Genomic DNA, 26592 nt, shown 5'->3' on the forward strand with positions numbered 1-26592 from the left:
GAAAAGCATTATATACACAAACACACAGAGCATATACATTGTTTTGTCAGTTCCCCTTCCCATCCAGACGGCTTTGACTACCCAATTCCTTGGCTGCTGGTGGTGATTATTACACAGGTTTCACTACACACACTCCAACATATACCAATTTGTTAGAGGTTCCACAGGGGAATATGGACAAGGTACATGTATGGTTTAGTAGTAGTCATAGTGACCCACTTGAGTTCCGAAAAAAAAAGTAATTATATTCAGGTATGTTATAAAGTGTATACCTGAAATGTCTTTAACTATGAAAACTATTCTAGATTATTTTTTAAGCTGAGAAATTTAAAATTGCAAATTAATATTTTGTTTTAATTATTGAAATAATTCAATGTATTATTAAAAATAAAATAGCAATGTACAAAAAAAATCTTTTCATCCTGTTATATACCTATTGTGTTCAAAACATTATCAAAAGGAATTAACTTAGATTTTTGACATTTTAAACCAGTTTTTAATGCGTATCATGTCAAAAGCCCAACCCTGGTTAAAGGCCGCTGGCCAATGTACTCAAAATTTTTATTAACACATGGGCATTTTCAAACATCCCCAAGGTCTTTGATACACGAGGATGCGTAAAAAGGCCCCCCATGATACGAGATCAGGTGCTATGATTTCCACACACAAGAGAAATTCCAGTCAACATCATTTACTAAGGGCTCTCAAGACAGAAGTCCTGATTGTGCGACATTTTTCATACTACAAACCAAAAAATTTCTGTAACTGTCAATTATTTTAATTTATCATGTAAATGAGAGAATAATGCAACACACACAAACAACATTTATTAAAATTACTTTTAATTTTCTCATGAAACATCAAGATATAACATTAAACATGGCAACATACTGCTCTTTTTTTTCCTTCAAAACCTTAATGCAATTAATTAAAATGCAATAATATTGGGTTCTTTTTCTCTGCCAGATTCGCACGGTACTAAATCTATAAATTAGAGACCCCTGCGCACATGCTACCACATAGAAGATAAGACAATTACAAAAAGAAAAGTAATAAGCATGGTCACGTTCGCAACATGTTAAAACAAATAAATCTATCCATTTACATATTCCCTAATATGTACACAACACTCGAAAAAAAAATCTTGTTTCATAAATTTTCATATATTCCGTCCATTCATTCTCGATTTAGGGGAAGGAAGAATTTTTTTTTCGAAAAATGTATCGTGATGTATATAAAACCATTTCGTTAAAAGAATTTCCTTTTTTTATATCGTGAAAATTGACTATCGGATAAAATCTGTTCTCGTTGGATAAATTCTAACTTTTTTTTATACATATCTTATATATATACACATATACGTAACATTCTGACGTATTTCAATCGCCCATATTTAGTTATAAAAAAGTTATATATGAAGCTCGTGTTTTAGAAAACCGTTATCCTAATGAAATCGAAATAAAATTCCAGTTTACAGAACACGAAAAAAATGGATGATATATGTACATAGCTCTGTGATATGAGCACTTCTCTTATATATATCCCGCCTCACAATTTTTTTTCCATTCGTGAGACCTGTACAAATATCATTCATGAAATAATTATCGGAAGAATTTTGTTCACATTCTAAAAATCAAGTTCCTTGCAAGTGCATAGGAATCATTATTTATAATGCAAGCGATTAAAATAATGTAATCAAATTCACTTAATAAGAAGAGCAAAGAAAAATTTTTTAATATTTTTAAAACTGATTAAAAAGCTTACATTGTTCATGTATAAAGCTGATTTACCCATAGGTACCGATTTCCAGATGAAAAGTCTGTAGTTAGTCAAGTGACGAAACATTTTGCTGCCTAAGAAAGCATGTTTGCAAGTAAATATGGCAGAATTTTCAGGGTGACCATATATGATCCATTTTCCTGAGACACTCATATTTTCCCATTATTTTGGACTTTCTTTTTTCTCAAGAAAAAACTTCCGTTTCTTTTCTATTTTCAACGAAGCCTACTTGAATTCACATTCTTCACTGAAATCAATGTGATTATTATTACTGAATATTCATCTCGTATATATTTGTCATGTTGAATTTTTTTTTTCGTGGAACTCATTTTAATCCACTTTGATTCACATGGTAGCATTTCATTTCCCACCACTGCTGAATTTTTTAAATATTTTAACAATAATTCAAAACTTCGCTCAGTTTTGGTATCATATTTGGCGACAATTGGCAATTTCCTGTATTTTTATCAAAAATATGGTCATTTTGAAATTGCAAGGGAAGGGATTTTCTTTTTGGATTCTTAATTTCTGCATAACACAATTTGAGAATTTTTAGGGTCCTTATTTTTTTTTCCTTTTCTGGTTTCAGACCAGAAGATTTTGATAAGGCTAAAAAATCAGAAGCATCGGCACCTATGATGGCAATGACATCATTTCAGATTCAAATATTTCTCAGTATATTCAAAGAACCCCTTTTTTATAAAATAACTGTGGCATCTCAGAGTCCCAGCAATAGGCTTTGATTCGAGCATCATTAACCCCAGAATACAAATTCTACATCTCAGAAACGTAGACAAATAGGCAGTTAACATGCAGTTTTTATCAGGTTTCAATTTTAGTCAATGTTCTAGAGGGTTAAGATCTTCATATTATGATTTACAATCTTGTCATACAAATAATATAAATTTTTATATCTCAAAACACTAAATTTTGTCTGCAATGAAAAAAATAATTCCAAAAAAAAAAAAAAAATTCTATAAGTTAAGAAAATAAATGCAGAAGATTCAAATTTCTAAAAAGATTTTTATAATTTAGAGATGCAGTAATAGATGATGAAAGATTGGTTTCAAATGCTTCAAATTATAATAAAACATTGGTCAGAGATTTATTTGCATTAAGTTCTAATTTGACCCAGTTTATTAGCAAAAGCTTCCATCCAAATCTAAAATTATAGAGGGCTTCTTAAATATCTTCTGATTATGAATCGTTTGCACAATCATTTTTTATTTGTGCAACTACAAATAAAAAATGTATAAGTTGGGGGGGGGGGGAGTGCAATTCAATATATTTGGTAGACCACCACACATTTTTAGCCCTGCCATAATGTTGAGCTAGTGGTGAAAAAAAGGGCTGGACAAGTACCATGGCAACTAAAAAATTTAACTTAGCATCCAATATTTTTTATGTATGATAACTTAATTGAAGTCGATGGGCAGCACAAAATTATTGGAAATTATGCCAGCGTGTCTCCTAACATATAAAAGGGTCCCTTGGTCCTGGACAAGCCAAAAAATACACTATTTTTGACCAATTTTATTGGGATAAAAACTGATCGACTCCTATGAAATTTGGCTATCGCCTAATTTTTTTACAATTTGTCAAGTCCTGGTCAAAAGAAGGCAATTTGCTGCCCCTACAAACACGAAACCCAGTCTGCTCCCCAACCTATTGCATGAAAGTGGTTACCAAACCGTGAGGTGCAAAAATTTCTGAATTTTTAAAACCACCCAGAGCCTTGATAGGAATATAAGGAAATACCACTGCAATAAAAAAAACTCAGCAAAGATGGTTATGCAATGTATCAACTGCATTTGCATAGCTTTAGATTGGAAACGAATTTCCTCAATGCAGGGCCTTAACTAAGATTTTTTTTAGGGGGAGGGGGATAATTTTGCTGCTCCACAATAAAAATCAATGATTTTAATGGATGTTTTTTTTTCTCTAAAATTTGCTACTCCCTCAGGATTGCAGCTTGGCCTTGATTATCCCTCCCCGAGTTCTGGCCCTGTCAAAGTAATGTCCAAAATTGTACAAGGTCATACTCACATTCCACCTCATATTCCACAAAGAAGCCCTTCTGTTGGATTAGCAAGTAAGTTTGTTTCTAGCAACACACGAAATACAAAAGGGCAGACGTTTGCAAAAAAAAAAAACAATTATTCCTTTATGGAAAATTCTTATTTAGGCATCAAAATACAAGTACAGTAAAACCTTGATTATCCAATTCAATTGGGACAGGCCTACATCAGTAACTCAAGATTTCTAGATTATATTTGATTATCTGATTTGAAGATGGAAGTTCTGCATTAATTACAAAATGCCTCTAAGCTGTAACAGACTTGTAGACAATTTGGCATGCATGTTGCATAGTGGTTTTTTTTAAATTGGCACTCAACCGATGACCTCTTGGCCAAGCACAGAGGAAACCGATGACCCCTTGTGAAAAGCTTTAGCCACTCGCTATATATTCATTCCGATTTCTGCTTTGTTCTGAAACACATCTTTCAGTGGGATTAAATGATAATTTAACTGGTTTTTTGCTATGAACTGATTGTATCTACTTCACCAAGCAGCAACTCTGGCCATATCGCTATATTGCAATTTACTGCCATTAATGAGATGGGTTGGAAATAAAGGCACCATCTATTGGTGGTCGCCTGAAGTTTGTTAGGAGAAAATATCTATATGCCACTCAGCCGCTGAACTAATTGTATTTGAGAATACATTGGGTGACTACCCAGGCATCACCTCAGAAAAAACCTTGATTGCAAGCATTATTTTAACCCTTTAAGCGATTTCTAAAATTTTCCTGATTTGCATTATAACTACATCATTGGAAATAAAAGCATGTTAAGAAACAGATATTTCAGAGGTGACCAAAATAAAGCAGATCAAGTTTGACAAGATATCGTAGGATTGCCACTATAAGGGATAACCAGTTAGCAAAACTGAAAATAAAAACCAGACATCTGCTCTTTCAAACTGGCACCATTACTTGGAAACCTCAGCAACCTTTTGTGAACTCCCAAGGGTTCTATGAACCATCTTAACAAATCTATCACTAAGTTTTTCAGCAATATTAATTGCGATGAATTGCAATCAAAGACATTTTGAAAAATGTTTGGAAGCTTTATATCACCAACCTGGCAAAAAATTTTCCCCACCATCATTATCTTCTTAAGAAAAAAAATTTGACTTTCGCTATACTTTTCTCTGTTTTAGTTAGTTTGAAAAAATATCCTCTAACGAAAAGTTTAACAGAGTTCTGGAGATACAGGGTCGGGTGATCAAAGTTTTACTGTAAATGAATTTTAAAAATTCACTAAGATGCAACATAAATTTACAGTAATGGTGAAATAATTTTTCCATTTAGATGTACAGAAATTGCTCTGCTTCTACTTAAATTGCACTTGTTTAATGAAAATAAGCATGTTATGCACTTTTAACAGGCATACGTTCTTAACCACTTCTGTTCACTCTCAATTCAGTTATTTTCAGAATAGAAAAAAAAAATGGAATGGTGAACCACTCCTTTAAATACACTCAGAGTGTATGTACTGTATCTGCTCACCATCGCCATTAGGTATGTCAAATGGCTAATCTTATAACTTTGGTTGTTTAATTGGATCAAGCACTTTTCGATTGAATTTGATTCTGACATTTGTCACATCCAGCAGACAGTTGTAGCAGCATTTTTAAAATTCAACAATGTGAATACAAAGCAATGTCATAATGTATCATATGCATTACGAGTGAAACCAAAGGATAAAAAAATAGTAATAAGTCAGATATATCGCCGCTTTGAATAAAAACAATGTGAACCGCCCAGTTATAAAATTTTCCTAAAATCCTAAATTTCAAGCTGGATTTTCAACAACACTCTCATTGATAGATAAATCAGTTTCCGGGTCGATATCAACACTCATTTCAATCTCACAGTTGTCTGTAGCACCTGCTGCATTCAAGTCATCTTGCATGTTCACCTGTGCAAGGCTTCTTTTGCTTAAATGTGTCTTCAGATGCTTTGATAGATGGTCACTTCTCATGAATCTTTTCAGGCATTCCGCACACTGAAACCTTTTTTCACCTGAAAATAAAATTTAAGTTTTATCACAAAAAAAGTAGAACAAAGCATTTTATGTAATCATACACATGATACACTTCTTAGAGTTACTTGGAAAATGTATGAGCAGACCTAAAACCAAAATTTAAAAATCTAAATGTTACAAAAATTTTGAAAAATTTATTCAACCTAATTCTAAATTGTTGGGTTTGTTGCTAATTCACTCAAGTTAAGAAACCTTGAAAAAAAATTAAAATTTATACCTATTTTACAGGTTTACAAAGTAAATCTACATTATATAGAAATAAATAACCTTTTGAGTGAGATAACACACCCGAGAAACAATGTAAATCCAAAATATGAAGAGAACAGCTAGACGCGCTTCGGAACTATATCAAGTTCCTTCTTCAGTAGCCGAGAAAAATGAAATAACAAAAAAGCAAAAACTCTGGGGTCTGGGAGGTTTACGATAGGCTTAGGTCTGGTTTTTTTCACTCACTCTCAAACCACGTAGAAGGGAATGTGGGTAGTTAGTTAATGGTAATAACAATGGTATTGACTGGAAAATCACCCACCTCTGATTTGGATGGCTTCTCAGTTGACACTAAATCACTGGGGAAATTTTAAATGTCTTCTAATAAATACCAGGAACTTGGATTAAAAGAAAGATTTTTTAGAAACTATTTGATAGCTGTGGCGGGCCTAGACCTTGTAGCCATTACAAAATCTTGGGCAACCAATAGAAATAAATCATTCTTACACATCTCAGGATACGATACTTTTAAAAAGTAGATTTGATACGAAAGAGGGTGGGGGCTTGATTTACATGAAATTCATGATTGAAGGCTAGAGAATGTAACATACAGAGAAGTGATATTGAAACTACATGGGTTGAGCTAGAAAACAAAAGGTACCATAAGTATATTGTAGGGGTTTGTTTTCTGACTCCTTTTTTCCCTTTTCTACCCATTCTTTCCCACCCACAAGATTATCCACCCAGTGAGCTTACGTCTATCAAAAACGTCTCCAATGTCGCTAATCTTCCCCCTCCCCAGGAAGACAACATAGCTCAAAAAATCCCTACACACACCGTTTCCTAACCATAGAATCACAGATAATTGCATCACTATCCCCCTCTGCCTCATCCTCAACCACCCATTCTCCATCTAAGCTGTTGTTCGTGGAGATTGCTTCTTCAACGACCTAACTAGCATACCACCCTTCTTTAAAATCTGGCAAGTTTTGTACAATATAATTTTATTTTCCATCATCATCATCATCATTACCACGTTCATGTCTGTGATTGGGTCCACCATTTTTCTTCTCCCTCTCTCTTCTCACGTGCTGGTCATTTCAACTCTGTCTTGAACAGCAAGTAACTCAACTATATGGAGTTTGCCTTTTTGCTATCATTCCATTTTTCTTCACTACTGAAGAAAGAACTTAATGTAGTTCCGAAACACACCTAGCTGTTGTTCTCTTAATATATTTTGGGTTTATTTTCATTGTTTCTCAGGTGTATTATTTACATTATATGCCAGGAATTTTCAAATCTTACTCTCGCCTCTATATATATGCCCTAGTCCAGAGTTTCTCAAACTTTTTGTTCCATCGCCCCCAATTCAAGCTCAGAGGATCCTATACTAAATCTAAAGCTTCCACCCACCCGGACCTTCCCATCACCCCATGAGAGAGTGATATTGCTCCACTTTGGGAAACACTGCCCTAGTCCAAAGTTTCTCAAAGTATGTGTCGTGGCTCCTATGGGAATAACAAACCTGTGACAGGGGCATCGCAGCGAGCTGAAGATGTGGAGATATTGATTTGTGTGCTTATTTGTTTTGCAGCGGTTCTTTTATAGTCGAAAATCTATATTAAACTATTCTGGGGAGCTGTAGACAAACCTTGAATTGGGAAAGGGAGTCATGGGTGGCTAAAGTTTGAAAACCACTGCCCCAGGTCTTAAGAATTCTCCAAAAAAAAAAACTATCATGGAAGTAGTTTTAAAAAATTGGACCTGTCATGCTACCCGGGGCAGTATGCCCAAAACTGGGAGGGGGGGGGCAAAGGGAACAACTCTGGGTAGCAAACTTTAGGTGGTGGAAAATTTTATGAGGTAACAAAAATATGATAAAACATTGAATTTTACAATGCTGGGGACAGAAAAATGCCCCCCCCCACAAAAATCTTAGTTATGGCCCAGGGTGTGCCTTAAAAACAATTAAAAAACTCTCCTGTTCATATATAGACCTAAAGTTCAACCGAGAAAATCTGACAGATACCCAAGGTACAGTGGCAAGACACCAACTTTTTTCCCTTTAAATGTAATTCTCAATACACCATGCTTTGATTGCTAGGGTTTCAACTTACACTGGTTGCTATGTCAAGAAGATGGTTTTGGTTAATTCTTAATATATTTCTTACATGTAAACCGTGCCATCTTAACGCATGGGCCCACCCGGCACGGCCCGGGGGCCTCATCCCAAGAGGAGCCTCGCAAAAATGAGATTTGGTTCAAATTTTCTAGAATTTACCCAGTAGGGCCTCTAAAAAAAAACCACTTGGCCCGGGGACCCATGACGCTCTTATGATGGCCCTGCATGCAAAGTCTACTACCACTACTTATCCGAACATCAGATTTCCTCTCCAGAATTTATAATGAATCTGTACATGTCACAATGCGTGTTCTGAATATATGTGTGGCCTTGAACATATTTTGTATTGCCAGAGTTGTGGGCATTTCGTGCTCTTGCTAGTGCTGCCATCTGTCTTACACATTTTGAAGTGAAGATAAAAAATGTTTGAATTTTTCATGTTATGTAAGTATCATGTTGTAGCTTTTTGCTGAGACACTTTTACATGTAAAAGCTGAAAAACATTCCATCTAAAAAAACAGCTGCTACTACTTTTCTGTGCATACACCTCGTAAGCATTCCTCTGGGAATTCCTAACAAAGCAGGCTAGAAAGTTTTGTATGTGTATATTTTTGGCCATAATGTATTAGAGTTATACTAACATTGTTAAAATTTACGCATCAGTTCATGTTCAAGAAATGCCACCATCCGCATTCCATATTGGAAGTAAACGTGACAGACACCTGAATAAGAAACAGCTGCAACTCTGGGTAGCATGTTTTCATCACTGCAGTCACTCACTGCTTAGAGTTTTATATATGTAAAGAACATTCCACACAGCTTTAGAGAACACTAAACAAAAAAGTAACTGAAGGATATCCTTTTTTTATGGCATTGTGATTTTGTGGATTTTTTTTTAACAAAGTGAAATTATAAGTACATTATAAAGACTTGATAAGTCATGAGAAGAAAAGGTCGAAATTCAAATACACTAAATATATAGTCTTCCATCTATGAGATGACTACAGCACGTTATATACGAGACAATTTTTAATTTTCTAGCCGGTCAAGCTGAATAGGAAATCTCAGTCGCTGGTGAGTTATTCTTGTGCACAGTCATTTCCACCCAAAAACAATTTAATCAAATCACCCCACATGTCATGACTTGACATAGCCAAGTCTCATCTCGTGGTTGGAAGAGTAAGTAAGTACACTAATAATGATGACATAGGTTTCATATGTAGGACAAGAAAAGGTAATAGAAAATGTGAGCAAAACATTTTGATTGATAGAAAACCAATCCTTACCAGTATGTGTCCGTCTATGACGCTGTAATTCATCAGATCGTGTAAATCTCTTCCCACAGAACATCCACGTGCAAACGAATGGCCTTTCCCCAGTATGCCATCTTAGATGAGCTCGCAAATGTGAAGTCTTGCCATATACTTTATTGCAGCCTGGAACATGACATATGTGCTGCTTTTTCTTCGCTTCACTATTACCAGATGTTATTATTCTACAAGGAGAGAGGGAGGGAAATTATTATAATTCTCACTTTCAAAAATCCTATTTTACATAATGGGGATCCGTGTGAACTCACGACAACTAACCTTATAGAACACTAAAATGAAAAATTTGGTTGTTTCATATTCTCAAATAAGAAATATATATGTTGCAGTAAATGTGATAAATCTGTGATTATCCATAACTGTCGTTATTATGCATAATCACCACTCATTTCAGTAAATTATATAAATTTTTCTACTTTTACCGGTGATTATACATAATTCTCAAATGAAGTTCATAAGTGTAATAAATATGGAAGAACTCGTATGGAAATATCACTTAAATTCATCTACTTAACAGTTTTGCCCATACGTGATGCTTGCATTGCATATATTTTGCCATAAAAATTAAATGAAAAATACAATGAAACCTTGACGTAACCAAACTCAGTGAACCACGGAAATGGGTAATTATCACTATTTAGAGAGAGAGTAGCTTAATATTAGTTCATAGGTATGTCCAAACAAGACTTGTAAAATATCATTGTAAAGGGATTTATAGCGTATTGTTGCAGCGAGGTTTTATTGTAAATGTCATTAAGAAAAAGACTAACACATAAATCAGGGCTGGACAAGCAGCAGGTAGCTATGGAAAATAAAAATTGTATTGTGCCTAAAATTTTCTTTGTGTAGTTACTAAATTGCAGGCTGAGAGCAACACAAAATGTTAGGAATTTATAGCAGTCTATTTGCCAACATAAAAGAGGGGCGCTATGCCCTGAAAGTCAAAAGAAGCATTATTTTGGATCTTTTCTTCAGGTTAAATTTTTTTCATGCCTAAAAATTTTTTCCAGCACTTAGATTTTTCACAGATTTGTCCAGCCCTGGTATAAATTATTATCAGTCTTTGTTACATTAGCTTTCTTCACATTTATCATCTTTTAAACATAATCAACATTACTGATCGAATCCATCATGCTGAATTTTTAGTAAAATGTCGGTAAACTGTAGTAATTACATTGATAATTTACTATATTTACCAATATAAGCTGAGAATTATACATAATCACCAAAAAATATAATAGCCTAAATTCAAAAAATTTATCAAACTTACCAGAATGGTCGGTGATCATGCATAACAGGCAGTTGTGCACAATCATTGGATTCATCATTTTATCGTAACATATATTAAAAATATTTACCTTCCATCTGAATCCCTACAGTTGGGACAAGTACAAGCGACACGTCTAAGCCTGCGATTGGAGCTGGCATCTGAATGGGATGAAGGAGAATCTGTAGATGTTGCTGTAGTTGCCGCAGGGCTCTGTGTAATGTTCTGATGTTGAGGCTGCGGCTGTTGCTGTGGCTGCTGCTGTTGTTGAGCAGCAGCTTGGATAGCTGGAGCAGTTGCTGTTGCGACCACCTGCCATTTGGTAGGATCATTTGGATCTTGCTGAAGTTGCTGGGCTGCATAAATAAAATCAGACAAAAATTAATAAACTTCACAAGTTTTTCCTACAAAAAAACTGATTATAAGGGAAACAGTTAAATGTCCTCTCCTCCCCTTCCGTCCATTATTGTTGAATGAAACCCTTAGACTAGGGTTTGTGATAGGCTCTGCATATCAAATTTGTAGTGTAAAATAAAAAGTTTATTTGAGACCCTCAAAACTAGATTTCTGTTAGCCTTTCCTTTGCAAGAATCACAACTAAATTCTAACTCGATCGGGGAGGGGTCCCTCAAACTTGCGGACAGTATGTGCCATATTGAGAAGCTTGCAAGCAGCTGTACTCATTGGTACAGATTCGGGTATTACACTACCATTGGCATGATTTCGATGGTACCCGGTGGCTTCCCCCATTATTCAATCATTACACTTCACTCATAGTTAGGAAAATCGGTGGCAGATGGCAACAAACTTCACGTCAGGTTTCACTACACGTACATTCCAACATGTACCAATTCGTTAGAGGTTCCGCAGAGGAATATTGATGAGGTGCATGTGTGGTTTAGTAGTAGTGGCTTCCCCCCCCCCCTCCATCTCTGTATATGATTTGGGAGACATGGCTTGACAAATTGCAAAAACATGAAAATTCAGGCCTCCCACTCAAAAAAATAGGAAAAAGCAGGACTAAAAAGTAGGATGTAACCCACCAGATTAGAGTTTTTTATAGCATAGAAGTATCTCTTAGTTACTCTTTCTTTGTGGCTTTTTATGCATAAGTTTCACGTATTAAGTACAGTCAAACCTCGTTAGTGCGTCACCCGGTTAACACATCACTCCGCTTACCAGGTCACTTTTTGGAAGTCCCAATTGTCCTCAGGCAGGAATTGGCACAGCTATGGCCAGCTCTGTTTAACGAGTCACTCCGCTTACTAAGTCATAGTTTTGCTGTTTGACTGTAGTTCCCCAAGGAGTCTCTTTAAAAGATTGAAAATTTAGTTCAAAGGGCTGTTTGGGCCAACTACCAGCCGCAAAGGAGCATAGGGATGACCAGTTTTTGGTGAGTTGATTTATTTGTGTGAGAGCCATTCGATAAACTTCTATTAATAAAAACATATTTCAAAGTAATAAACTTAATTTGATCACACCATTCAAAACATTTGTAAAGCTTCAGCCAGTGATTCACAGCCGAGGTAAAATAACTTCACCAATAGTGTTTTATTCACCTATGTCAACATCACAATAAAAACCTTATGTAAGCACCATAAACAGGAAAATTCGGAAATGCGCTGTTAATCGCACACACTTTATAGGACTCTTGATTTGCATGGTTCCAGTGATTTCCTTTCGTGCAACATCCTCTACCAACAAAAATTTGAACTATGAGAATAACTTTTTCATAAACTGCATTCAAATATACTAATTCCTTCAATTTTTTAATGAATGTTTACAACCAATTTTAGATGCTTGGTCAACCAGTGCCAACACACATTTTGGCACCCCCCCCCCCCCGCCTTTTAATGTTGGAGACACTAAAGGTTGAAATTTGTGGTCTGGCACCTGGGGGGCAGTTTCGTGTTGGCCCAGAGGTCCCGAGGTGCTTAACCAGTCAAGTGGTTAAGACAGTGTTTGCCGTCGCTGCCATACGTAATGGTGTTGCCTACGGCAGCATTTGCCGACACGAAGAATTTTCTGTCTTTTTCACAGATATGACGAAATAATTTGTTATACATGTGCTGCCATCCTTCTACTTCATTATCTCATCACTAGATGGAGTTGACAATTATATTTCAAGGTCTGAGATTATTATTACTATTATCTTTGTCATGTTTTGCGAAGCTGCATCCTCATCGGGTTTTTTTTTTCCGATTCCCCTACGAAGCTGCATCTGTTTTATTACTCATGTATCTTTTAGCAAAGATTCAAATACTATGGTTCCACATAAATCCATCAACAGCATTTATTTTAGTCACAGGACATTATGACCGCCCCTCCCCACTTTTGGGGTGTCATTATGTCTAGACACATTCGAGCTATAAAAAAACATGCTATAAAAAAATATTTTAATATTTAAAACTTCCAAGAAAAGGGAAAAAATTTAAAAAGTGCGCGCATCTTCAAAAAAAAGTGAGCACTACGGGTAACACTTGGAGAAATTAATTGGACAGTTGACTGGTTAAGGGCCTCATGATAATGAGATCTGGTTAAGATATTTGAGATTGAGCATGTGAATTGCAAGCAAATACATTTTTAGTGTGCTAGAGGGGTCTCAGAGAAATCAATTTGCCAGGGGCACCAGACCCACCACCCACACCCCCGGATGCGGCTCTGATTATTTCTATTCGATATTTGTGCCATTCGTATACATCTACCAATTTCCGACAGCTAGAATCAGTAATAAACGCAATATTTAAAACTAATCGATCACCAACACTTGGCGATCGAATCGAGCTTCAGCTGTTCACGGCGCCAACATTCCAGCCAGTAGGGAAAAAGTGAAAAAAAACGAAAAATAAATCGATTGATCGACGATGCTCAATTTTTCAATTTTTGAGGGTAAAAAAAAAAAACGACTCACAAAACTCGGAACTATCCGCATCACAGTCGGAGTCTATCTCTGTTTTGATCTCGTCGAGGATGCACAGCGGAGTGAGATAAACCACCGATTCGTTAGTAATAACTTCATCTGTTATCTCGGTTTTGATCTTGAGATGCGGTTCAGACGCAGACGACTCATCATCGATCATCGGCATTTCTGAATCGCATTTCTCAAGGTAAATTAAACTCGCCGGCGACATCAACAACAGAAGGGCGTCGGGCGTGCGCAATAAAAACAAATAACAAACATGGCGGCTGCCGCACTGGTTAATGACGACGCCGTAAACAAAAAAGCGCTGACAAAAAAAATATATATTTTCGTTATACTCCCTTTCGTTGTGAGTTCGCGAATTTTCGGTCGTATATCCGCTAGAAAGATGGGGAAAATTTTTAGTTTCTTTCTTACATTACAAGGAAAGAGGGAAAAAATCCTTTATTTACGTTTTTACGGGTGAGCAGTTTAGGCCGTCCTGCCAGTGGCAGATGACAAAAAAATAACTGTATCAGGGGGGTCCACGACCAACCAAATGTACAGGGTACAGGCGCTGGAATCTGGGGCTTAGGCTGTTTGCAGTGCCCCCCCCCCCAATAAATGTTGTGCGTGGGGTCAAGCCTACCAATAATAGAGGAATAAATGGGACAACTTTCAGCCCTTCCCTCAGTTTTCTTCATATAGGCGCCTCTGGCACAGAGCCATTCTGACTATGGTAATGGTGGTGGGGGGTCACCTATCCCCGGGATAAAAGAATCACCCAACACCTCAGGTAAGTTGATTAATAATTAGATGTAAAAAAAGATGAACAACTGGGGGGCCCTGGATCTGCCCAGAGACCCCCTGCAGCAAAAGGTACATTTCTGCATGCTGATTTCAAACCCGTTCATAATCTAATTCATTTTATATTCGAATTAGCTTGTATCTTTACCTTCTCCTGAATACAAGACCAGCCCTACCCAACAACAGGGCCTTCTTAAGAGCATCGTGTGGGGGGGGGGGGGGGACTTCGGACAAATTGGTTTTTCTGAGGCCCCAACCTATAAATGATTGCTTACCAATTTGCATGCTTAACATCAAAAATCGTAACAAGATATTGTAAGAGTCTTCCCCCCCCCTCTCCACTTGATTCCCATGGGTCGTACCTAGATGGTACGACCCATGGGCCCATGCATGAGATGGCATTGCCCTACAAAATACGAGGCCATGAAAATTAACGATAAAACACACATGAGCATTTATCCAAAAAGATTTTCGTACAATAAATCTTGGAATTATGGATAACTTAGTTTACAAGTAATTTGAAGGAAAAGCAAAAGTTTTGACTTGATAAGCATTTGCAATCAATACAAGCAAAAATTTGAAACAAATTTTGACTTGATAAAGTGACAATATCACGTAATATGTGGAGCACATGTACCAAAGCCTCCGTAGTAAAGCCTTACGCATATTAGGCATTTAGTATATTAGAGTACTAAAGTATATTAGATGTGTTATGTATTTGAATTGTCAGCTAAAAAATTATGTTATCAGAACTCAGAGCTGTATAGTTTGGACCATTTCATCCCTTTGGAAGTTGCACTTCTCACCTCAGCTTAGTGAGAGTGGTCTCGGAGTTACTGTGAGGCATCACAGCCCCAATATTGTTTTTTTAATAGATGACAGCACACAAAATGTGAAAAATTGAAATAGCTTATTTCAATTTTAGTTGCTTATTTCACTGTTTGAAGCGAGAGATTTCTCATTATAGCGTTGTTTGAATGTCACTGATGTGCGCGTATGTTGTGTTTTTATAATCTATAAGCTAAGAAATAGATTAAACCCAAGAAATAGTTAATGAGTTATGTCTTTTGATGTCAGCATTTAAAATAATAATTGTTGCGTCAAAAATTATACATTAAGATTGTGTTATATTTGCTTCCCATGTTTTTATGTTGCAGTTGTATTGGTAATAACAAAATCATCACCTCTGAAAGCAACACCTAATTGAAATGAAAACAGAAAGATAATTGAAATTCTTTAAACTTAAAAAATAATTGAAATTATGTCTCTAATCGACTTCCAACCAACGCAATAAAAGTTAACTAATGTATGTGATTCAACTGATATAGATCTGAGAAAAATATTCATATGCTGGGTATTAAATTTTTTTTTACAAAACTTGAAAAAAAAAACCCCACCAATAATCCTATTGTCGAATGTAACAGATACACTTATTGGTTGCATTTTTGCAACTTTTACTAATGAACTTTCATAGTACAGTCAAATCCCGTTACGAACCCAAGAGACTGGAGAAATCACTTTGTTATACTGAAAAATTTTGTTATAAAGAAATTCCAGGTTTTTGCGTTATTCATATGTAAACTAATCTGGAGGATTAAAAAAGTGTTTGCTAAAACTGGACTTTTTTTCGCTATAATAGGATTTGACTGTATAATCCTGGTCTTGGTGTAAGTAATCCCGTAAGAAAATGCTAAATTTCTTATTTTAAATAATTGAATGAAGCAAGCCAATAAATATAAACAGATACTAATGATCGAATAATCGCTAATCAAAAAGATAATTTTGAAAAGAAAGCAATACAGCAATTTCAAATTATCCTCATCAACAAGGTAGCAAAGTGGGCTTACTCAGTTGTGTTAGTGCAGTGATGTCACGTATGACATCAGATGGTACCGAGATTCTGGCACATAACGAAACAGCCCTTATTATACAGCCACAGGCTTCAAGAATCCCCCAAGTTAATAATTACACATTAAAAGATGAACAGTTGGGGGATTCCCAGATCTGCCCAGAGACACCCCCCCCCCCCTGCAGTCAAAGTTGCTTTTGTGTGTGTTGTTTTCAAGCTGCCCTAATTGAATTTAATCCACGTCACAGTTGAATTAGCTCATATCTTTACCTTCCCCTGAATATAAGACAAATAACTATCTGGATGAATGGGGGAGTTCAGAGGAGCAGCAAATTTGAAGAATGAGTAGCCAAAAAAATTAATAGAAGGGTAGCAAAATTTTAGTCCATTCATAAATCTGCCTCTGCCCAGACAGCGAGCCTATGAAAATTAAAGGCACAACAATACATCAAACATTACTTAAAAAAGAACATAATAAAACTACAGATTACAAATGTTTCATAAGACGAGAATAAAATTTTGACTTGATGTGTGTGTGAGAGAGAGAGAGAATTAGCAATATCTCCCGATACATTCCAAAGCAAAATGTTTTGTATTGTTCTGCAACGAGGCTTTGGTTTACTTGAAATGTTCTGTGGTAAAAATCCCTCATAATTGCATTTTCCACATTTTTCTTAAAATTCTTTCAGATTGTTTCACAGTAGCACTAATCGTTCTGTGATGCAGAACAGATTTTGCCATATTCTGCTTTCAGACCGATAGCCCTTGGGCTAGGATCTTCGGTGGGGCCCCAAATCAGACTTTCCGTAGGGCCCATTTTAATGAATTTATAATGTAAAAAAAAAGATTAACAGTAAACACAGACTCCTGGGAAAGAGATCACCAAAGGTCTGTACAGTGAGGGGAGATTGTCCACCTCTGTCCTCCCACCCATTGGCATATGCAAAGGGGGAAGGGTTTGTTGGGGTTCTCAACCCCCCCCCCCAAGCCGAGATTCTAGTGTTATTTTTCAGGAAAAACAAAACCCCCCCTTGAGAAGAAAAAAATTGAAACCCCCCCCCTCCCCCTGAGAAAATTCTGTGTATATGTCTATGCCAATAATACTTTTCCACTGTACAGGTATCCGTCTCTGCTGTCAGACCTACTCTTGCAAGGGCTGTGGTGATACAAGTAACATGTATGCCGAAACCTCCTACATGAGGCATAAACCAGGAGTTTTCAAACTTTTTCCACCTGTGGCACCCTTTTCCATACTAGTACATCTATTAACACAGAAAGAGATCACAAAGGGTTATTCAAGGCTGTCTTTCCTTGAAAAAAAAATATACTTGGCTCTTAAGAAATTTTTCTGAGAATTTTTCTCTAATTTGTCAAGCCCTGGTGGTTAGCTCTTCCAATCTGGTGGGGGAAGGAAATAGAACAAATCACGTTTGGTCCTCATGTTAACGAGACCAAAATAAAGAAACTCAGAATAAGACAATAAATTTGGATAGCTACAGGTCTGATCAAGGGGAATGGATCAGTCATTCCACAGAACCCTGGGGTTTTCCCAGAATAAATGTTGCAGCATTTTTAATAAACTTTTTCTGTGAAAAAGTTTTCCAAAAAATATGAGAAAATGACAGAAAAAGAAAAAAAAGATGGCCAAATCTATTGTTCTATCACTTTGGTCCCCCTCCAAACGAAATTTCTGGCTACTGGCCTGTCAGCCTACCAATTTGAAAAAGGGATTATTAACAATCTGACTTATATTATCCTCGTGTAAAGACATATTTTTCCGAAAATAATTATTTAAACATGGTTTGATTATGAATATCATTACCTGAACATAGACTATAAGCTCAATGATTATGGATGCTTCAGAAAAAATTAAATGAAAAAATAATAACCCCTTACTTATTATTTGTGCTCCTCCTAATGAATGAACAGCCTGAATGGGACTGAGAGGTGGCATCTGTTGCTGCTGCTGCTGCTGCTGTTGTTGTTGCTGCTGCTGCTGGCTGTTTGCTGCAACACTATTAGCAGCAATGACATTTGGTGCCAGACCCAAGCTCTGTAACGTTGAAGCATTCGCTATGATTTGCTGCCCCTGGGCACCCTGAACCTGTACTCCTTGCAATCCCGCTACAGGCAACCCCTGCACTTGGATGACGTTAGGACCTCTAAGACCAGTGAGTCCCTGTACGCTAATTGCAGAAGCAGGCCACCAGGTGCCCCCCGTACCACCGGCAAGGATCTGGCTCACCTGACCCTGGACGACTTGTCCATTTGGCAGGTGAAAGTTGGTGACTGCCATTTGTTGGCCATTCTGTGCCACAGACGATGCAACTGCAGCATTGTTCGATTGTGAATTTGCAGCCTGTCCTTGGTTCGAGTTAAGTGCTTCTGTAGATGATGTAACAGTTGAACCACTAGTCGTCGTCCAAGTTGTTGTGGTCGATGCTTGTGATGATTGCTGCTGGGACATGTGCACTGGAGCAGCGATTTGTAGTTGCTGAACTTGTCCTTGGCCTTGTCCTGCTAACTGCAATATTGTAAAAAAAATTAACAGCAAGACACCTAATGATATAATTATTTCAATATTTTTTTAAATCAAAGAAACATTTTCTGGATATTATGCTTAGGTGAACTCTGAAAGAAAAGTCATCTTGTTCCTGCTGGGACTCGAACTCAGGACCTCTTGCATACCAAGCAAGCATGCTACCATCTACACCAGTGGTTCTCACCCTTTGGAAGCCCACAGCCCGGTTGATTTCTTTTTGTGAGTGGAACGCCCAGTCATACACACAACTGATGGGAAATGAATGGGTAAAAATGAAGCAGTGAACCACTCGCGGTCTGGTTTGACTGATGCCAGAGCCCGGCGGTTGAGAAACACTCATCTAAACCACTGAAGACATGACCCTGCCTTCCTTATTTCACGCACTGAGCGGTGAAGTAGAGGCATTAGTAGCTTCTCAGTTAAGAGGGGCAATTATTTTTTTTTTCATCGCCACAAAAAACATACTCAATAATTTTTTAATTTTTTAACACATTGTGGATGATATGATGAAAACAAATCAATCATCAGCATCAGTTCTTGTGGAGTTTAGGTAAATGGAAGAACCTCAATATTGCTTGTCAGCCATTCATTATTTGATTGAATTTTTTAAAAAAGTCATTTCTGTGAGTTATAAGGGTGGGGGGGGGGGGTAAACCCCCAAAGCAGAATGTGCCAAAATCTGTGATGTACGTCGCAGAACAATTACTCTTGCTGCAGAACAATTTGGAAGAATTTTAAGAAAAAGTGCATTATATGTATGGGGATTTTTACCGCAGAACATTTCCAGTCAGCCGAGGGCTCGTCGTAGAACAGTACTTAACATTCTGCTTTGGGGGGGGGGGGTAAACTATGACGATGATAGATGCGGATCAGTAAAGGTTCACAGTGTTTCAAGAGGTCTTGGAGCTTTGGTTAAATAACAATTAACTGTGGAAGAATAGGTAAACTTTGCCTAATAACACTCAGAAAAATTCACCAATGGAAAAGGCAAATAAAGGAAATTAGGAGTTTTCATAATTTCCTTTATTTGCCTTTTTCGTTGGTGAATTTTTCTGAACAATTAACTGATTGTATTGACAAATTGAATTTTCTGGATGTTATGCCGAAACTGATATTTGGAAAGAAAAGTGATTTGTCTCTTCCGGGAATCGAATCTGGGTCCCCTTGCATACCGAGCATGTGCGCTAACTAATACACCAGAGACATTTTTCAATTCCTTGTAACAAGCATTAGTAGCATGAAGCACTGAGTGGAGTCACAGCGGCCTCCCTTAACTACAGCAATTTTTGCCCCAGTTAGCATTTTTGTATGAAGAGATATACTGAGAAATTGAATTTTCTGGATGTTATGCCGAAGACAAATCACTTTTCTTCCCAAATATCAGTTTCGACATAACATCCAGAAAATTCAATTTCTCAGTATATTTCAGGCTGAAAAAATACCATTTTCTTCATATAATTAACCGATTGTTTATACATTATTAAGTGATTATCATTTGTCCATTTATCATGAAGAAAAGTCCATGAAACCCTGTGGTAAGTGGATACTGTCACATTGCCCTCAGATAATGGGCAATGACACAATTCTGACACATTTTTAAACTCGCAAAAGAACCAAAAATATTGAAATAGAGTGACCTCACAGTTCTTGATATCATGATAAATCCCTCAACAGCAATATTTTTCCACATCTTGTTAGTAAATCCTAGACTACTGCTGCGCTGCCTCTTGATACAATGATAATCCCTCTCCAATTGTATTTTTTTCTAGGTCTGCTGAACATCTTTATATCAAGATTTTACTGTAATGGTGTCCAATAATAATATACAGGATGCATATGATCATTATATATTTTCCAAAATAGCATTTCTGGACTTAGAACCTGTGAGTGGTTATCCGTGTATGAAATTGATTTCTGAATCACTAATAGCAGTGTTTCTCAAAATCTGCATTGCAACTCTTAAGGACATCGCCAAACTTTGTCAAGAGTGTTGCAGTGAGCTAAAAGATATTCATTTTTGCTTCTACCTATGCTTTGAAGTGGTTCTTTTATAAGTGAAAATATCGAATAAACTATTCTGGGGAGCCAGGGATGAACCATGAATCGAGCAAGAGAGCCATAGGTGACAAAAGTTTGAGAACCACAGACTTATGGAGATGCCCACCACCAGGGGTGGCTCGAGCTTACTAGTCACCCGGGTGCGAAGCCTCATATGTTGCCCCTAATGGTGACCATGGAAGGAGGCTGACAGGACTTCAGTGAAGGGGGACCTCGAAATAAACCCGATTCTTTTTTTAGAAGAAAGCAGCACATCAATGTTTACTGTGCAAAATGAATGTGACCATGCATCCTGCTTTTGAAATAAAATTTGGTTTTTTTTCTGCTTTTTGTTCCAGAATTATTTCACCATTCTTAATAGTGCCAGATAACAACCTTTTGTTGTTGATGCCACCACAGTGGCAGCATTCGCAAGTTGTCTTACAAATCATGGTGGCATGATGATGTCATTCATGATCGCTTGGTGAGCGGCACAGCGAACTAGGCTAGCAGTGATAGTAACTCATGGGAAATTTCCCATATTTGTGGGAAAAATTAGCCAAAAGTTGTCCAAGTGAGAAACTTCGTAGCACATTTTTTGAGAGAAATAACTCTGAAAAGCTAAATTCGCTCCGACTAGCTGGTACTCTTATCAGAGAAATTTGCCTATTGCAAAGGGTTATACCTTGAAATAGCACTTATTTTTCTGATCCATCATCACTTATCCAGTAAAGATGATTTATAACGAGGTTATTTTTATTAAGAAATTTTTTTCAAAGGCGTTTCTGGTACTTCAGGGACTTGACAAATGAGAAGCTGAATTTTTCCTTCATTTTCATTTGACTAGTGCATCGGTTCTCTACCTTTTTTGACTCGCGGAGCCCTTTTAAGTAAAAAAATTCTATGGTGGAGACTCGTAGGCCAACTTTTCAATTATTCATCAAAGCTGATTTCTTTTTACTATTTAAAAATATTATACTTGTTTTTTAATTTTCCTTGAGTTGCCGCAGAGCCCCTAGAGAGTGCACAAGGACTCCCCAGAGCAGTTGAGACACCGGCTGGAATAGTGGAACAAATTCTGGTGAGGGCATGGCCCCATCCAAGAGCAGAGCCCCTAGGCTGGGATCTCTTGCACCCCCCCCCCCCACACACAGTCAAGACTTCTCACAGGCCCTTCCCCCCAAAACAGGATGTTTAGCACTGTTCTGCGACGAGCCCTCAGCTGACTGGAAATGTTCTGCGGTAAAAATCCCCATACATGGAAGTGTTTTTTGCACTTTTTCTTAAAATTCTTCTAAAGTGTTCTGCAGTAGCGCTAATTGTTCTGTGACGTACTTCTCAGATTTTGGCACATTCTGCTTTGGGGCCCTTCTATAGTTAATTTATATCATGAAAAGGTAAAAAAATTATGAGAATTGTCCCTGCCCTGTGAGCTAAATCCGAAGTGAATGGATAAAAGTTCCATTGACCAAAAAAAAAGGAAAATGTTTTTTGTCTGCTCTGGAGGGATGAAAAATCCGAGATGAAAGGACGAGAATTTTTTTTTTTGTTAGGTATTGTTTGGATAAGTTTGAGGGAGGGGCATCAACCCCCAAGGGTAGGGTTTACAGGACTCCAGCTTGGGGGACCTGGCAGCACTGTGACTAGATGGGGGGCAGGGGGCGCAACTGCCCTGGCAGCAAAATTTAGGGGACAGCAGCAGTTTTAGGTTGGAACAAAAAATATCGCAAAATTATCAAATTTTAAAGTTGCGGAGGTGGCAAAATAATGTTTGCACTGGGTGGGAAAAATCTTAATTACCAGCCTGGGACTAAATCCTTTTTTCACACTGTAAACTAACTGTAGAAGGGGTCCCACAAAAGATTCCAGCCCAGGGGCCCCACAGTATTTTTTATCTCGCATCAGAGCAGCACTAGAATTGATTCCGAAATCAAAGTTTCCTATGTAAAACACAATTCAAGCACCCATGGGTTCAAAACACTTCCGACACTCATATTTGCCACTTTTCTTTAGGTAGATTTGGATGTTGGTTGTGGTAGTGTTATCGTGTGCAAGTAAATTTTCAGAATGTCAAAGCGCTTTCTATAGCTTTCAAAACTAAAGCTATACAGTTGGCTTAAAGCCAAAAACTGACAAAAAGTGAGGTATCAAGGATCTGAACATTTATAACGAGATTCAGAGAAAGAGCTCACACTGATACAGAGGCAGCTCTTGCATTGTTTGAAAAAAGTGAGAAGGAAATACTGTACGTATGTTTCACTGACCAGGACCCTACTAAAAGAGAAGATTTACATTTGGCATGCTTATTACACAAATATGTTTTTAAAACAAACCATTTGACGTCCAAAACCATATCAAAGAAAAATAAACTAGTAACAATTAACATTTTTGTTCACGTATTTACTTATGGAAATATACAGGATTAATTTGATAACGATCTATTTTTAAGTATATTTATTATTTAAAAAATGGGCATGTAAACCTATGTGCAAATTTTTCATTTTGCTTATTTTACTATTTTCCAAGTCAGTACGGATATAACAAAGTTTACATATAATGAAAAAAATTCAATATTTTTTGGCTTCGTTATAAGTGGGTCCAACTGTATTAGGTGCTAATATCATTCTTTAGTTGCCAGGGCCACAACCAGGTATGGTGCCCCAAGCATAGGACCAGAATGAGGGGATGCAAATTTCACCCTTAAACCTCACCTTCAACATTACAAAGGGTTGCCAAAATTCCCTGCCCTGGATGGCCAAGCATGTAGTTGGATTTAGACACCTGGGATTTATTGAGCCCTTGGTGAAACCTCAATATAACGATGCTCTGCAGGCCAAGGAGAAATATTGTTGTGGAGGGATTATAATATTGAGAGGCAGCAGTTCAACATTAGAGTTTCGACATTTTCAAACAAGAGATTAAAAACAGATTTATGGGATTTGCCACCTCTGGGCTACACAAATTTTGCCACCATTTCTCTATTCTTGTCTAATTTTCTTGACCACTCATTCCTCAAACCCTGGGTTATAGCCCCTGTAAATACACCTGTCTCCAAGTCACTCCCAGGGTCACACACCATCTAGACCAGTGATTCCCAAGTGGCGTTAATGCCCCTAGGATCGATGGAATGTTCCGGGGACTGTAGTAGCTACGAGTATAACATAGGATTCAATGGGTTTAATTACGTTGAAGGGCGACGGGAGAAAAAATTTCTGAAAAGGGGGGGGGGGCGATGAGACAAAAAGTTTGGGAAACTATGATCTAGATGAAAAGCACAATGTTTCGCATTGTTAGGCAATAAGCTCCCAGCTAACTGAAAATGTGATTAACCGCAAAACAGTGTTTCCACAATACAGTATTTTTCTATTCTTTTCTTGAAATTTTTCAGAGATTGTTCGTTGACGTAAGTCCGTTTTTGGGATATTCTGTTTGGGGTTCTCTAGGTCGCTCCCATGCTTACATACTCCCTAGATCACGCTTTTGATCACTCACAGGCCTGGGGGGGGGGGAAGAGCCAATAGCTCTCTGAGTCCCTTTTGATTTACATGCTTGCACATTGTATTGGTTACTCACATGCTTGAAGACACTCAGGCCAATGCTTCTCAACGTTTGGAAGCCCACGGCCTGGTCATATACACAACGAATGGGAAATAAATTGGTAAAAATGTAAAGAGTCGAAGATAATCCTAATCTTCTGTTTATTAACAATTAACACAATTATAATACTACAATTATAATTACAATTTTAGATTATTATCGAAATTAAACATGAACACTTCACAAGTCTTAAATAGAGTTCGTACAGAAATAATCCATTTTGATACTAGTGTAGACTACTCGCATAACAGTTTTCTTTCCATCTCTCCTCTGAACTTTTTCTTTTGTACACGCCCATGCGTTTTTTGCACCCACACATCTTTAGTCATCACATGGCCCAATTTGACTGATATCAAGGCTCGCCAGTTGAGAAACAGTGCTCTAGAAGACACTAGTAATAATAGTAATGCTGTAGGTCATTCCTTTGGTCACTCCCATGTTCATGGGATCAGTGTTTCTCAACTACCAATCTGGTATCGAGCCGTGACATTGGTCAAATCAGACAGTCATTCACAATTTTGTTTTTCCCATTCATTTCATATTAGTCTTGTGTATGACTGGGCCTTTTACCCACAAAACAGTGGTCCCTCGCTCTCGGCTGAGGCATATTTATGGTTTTACTGCCTGTGACCTACCTATCCAAATCTAGCCTCCCTTCCCTCATTCTATTAATCTTTTTGACCACTCACTCATTCTTCAAATTAGCCGCCCCTCTAAATCCTACACCCTAGGCGTAGCCCGCTGAGTGCCCCCTCCGTAAATTTGCCTCTGATTGTAGCGAGGTTCCACTGTATTTAAATTCTGCAAAAATGAAGTACGTATAAAACTAATTCACACTCACCTGGGTGATGGGGGTCATCTGTGTGGCCAGTTGAGACAGCATATGCGCCGGAACGTTGACTGTGATGGGCTGTCCTTGTGCAGAGAGTATATTCCCAGCAGCGACTCCTTGCATGGTCTGCACAGGTATGTGAATTGTTTGGAGGACGGTCTGTCCGCCAGCAGTGGATATAGGCACTTGCACAGGTATGGTCTGTTGAATGGGTCCGATGGGAAGCTGAAGAGTCTGGACAACATTGCCCTGTCGGATGGTGACATTCTGTCCACCGATTTGAGCAACCGCGAGATTCGCACCCCCTCCGACTCCGTGCAGCACTGTCTGAGGGTTGTTCTGCACTGACTGTACAGACGTTGGCACGTGCACTTGCTGGGCCCGCAGGAACGACTGGCCACTTGGGGCCGCGGCCAGGATGGCCTGGTTGCCCGACAACTGGAAGGTCTGCTGGACAGCGGGTATGTAGATGGCCTCCTGTCCGTCGATCTGTATGTTCTGTATCTGCTGGGCAGGTATGACGTTGTAGGTGATGTTGCCACCGGGTCCCGCCACGAGCTGGGCACCCTGGGGAAAGACTTGCCCATTGACGTTCTGGGCAGTGGGCACGCTCTTGATGGCCGCGGCCACGTTGCCCGAAACGTGCACATTCGTCGCCTGCTGTGCCTGTTGCGCCTGCTGGGCAGTGACCTGGGTCACGGTGCCGTCCGGGTTGAGGACCCCTACAGTCTGTTGCTGCACGGGGACGAGCTGGCCCCCCGTCGCCGCCGTGGCGACTATTTCTCCGGACTGCAACACTTGGCCGGTGACTTTCACGGGGAACGTTCTCTGGGCGGCGGCACCACCCTCAGCAGATGGGGACCCGATCTTGCTGCAAGTAGCGGCCAGGAGCGCCAGAGGGGACGGTTGAATATCCTGCAATAGGCGGGGTCACAAGAAGAAAGGGGTGTGAAAATGGGACGAACACACAATCGCCATCTTGGTTCTCTCAAAAACAGGGAGGAGCAATCTCAAAATGGACGAACTCAACTTACCTGTGAGTTGCTCGAAGGTATCAAATATTCCTCTTGTTGTTTTTTCAACAAAGCACTGGTCATTTCACTCAAAACATCCACGGTTCCGTCATGGCCGTCATCATCCACGTACGAGCAGCAATGGCGGCGGCAACCCGCAAGCTCCCGCGGATTGATACCCTCGACGGAGTACGGTCTCTTCGC

General features: G+C 38.2%; 1 protein-coding gene across 1 annotated transcript; it reads right to left on the reverse strand.

The window, feature by feature from the left end:
* Window positions 1-825: 825 nt before the first annotated feature.
* LOC149081635 (uncharacterized) lies at window positions 826-26592 on the reverse strand. The gene is made up of 6 exons (XM_089237048.1): window positions 26410-26592; window positions 25385-26290; window positions 18264-18891; window positions 10904-11168; window positions 9504-9712; window positions 826-5866 (listed from the first exon to the last, which is right to left on the reverse strand). The coding sequence occupies exons 1-6, from the start codon at window positions 26470-26472 to the stop codon at window positions 5637-5639; spliced, it is 2301 nt and encodes a 766-aa protein (XP_089093174.1). The 5' UTR covers window positions 26473-26592; the 3' UTR covers window positions 826-5636.

This window comes from Pholcus phalangioides, unplaced genomic scaffold (genome assembly GCF_987345545.1).
Source record: "Pholcus phalangioides strain wild (caught in Gottingen) unplaced genomic scaffold, Ppha-v1.0 ptg000009l_1, whole genome shotgun sequence".
Taxonomy (NCBI): Eukaryota; Metazoa; Arthropoda; class Arachnida; order Araneae; family Pholcidae; genus Pholcus; species Pholcus phalangioides.

Excerpts from the sequence above, each read along its gene's own strand:
- LOC149081635 (XM_089237048.1), bottom strand. The coding sequence starts at position 26,472 with ATGACCAGTGCTTTGTTGAAAAAACAACAAGAGGAATATTTGATACCT. Across the intron at positions 18,892-25,384 it reads AGATGACCCCCATCACCCAG|TTAGCAGGACAAGGCCAAGG; the intron begins GTGAGTGTGAAT and ends ACAATATTGCAG. Across the intron at positions 9,713-10,903 it reads TGTAGGGATTCAGATGGAAG|AATAATAACATCTGGTAATA; the intron begins GTAAATATTTTT and ends CTCTCCTTGTAG.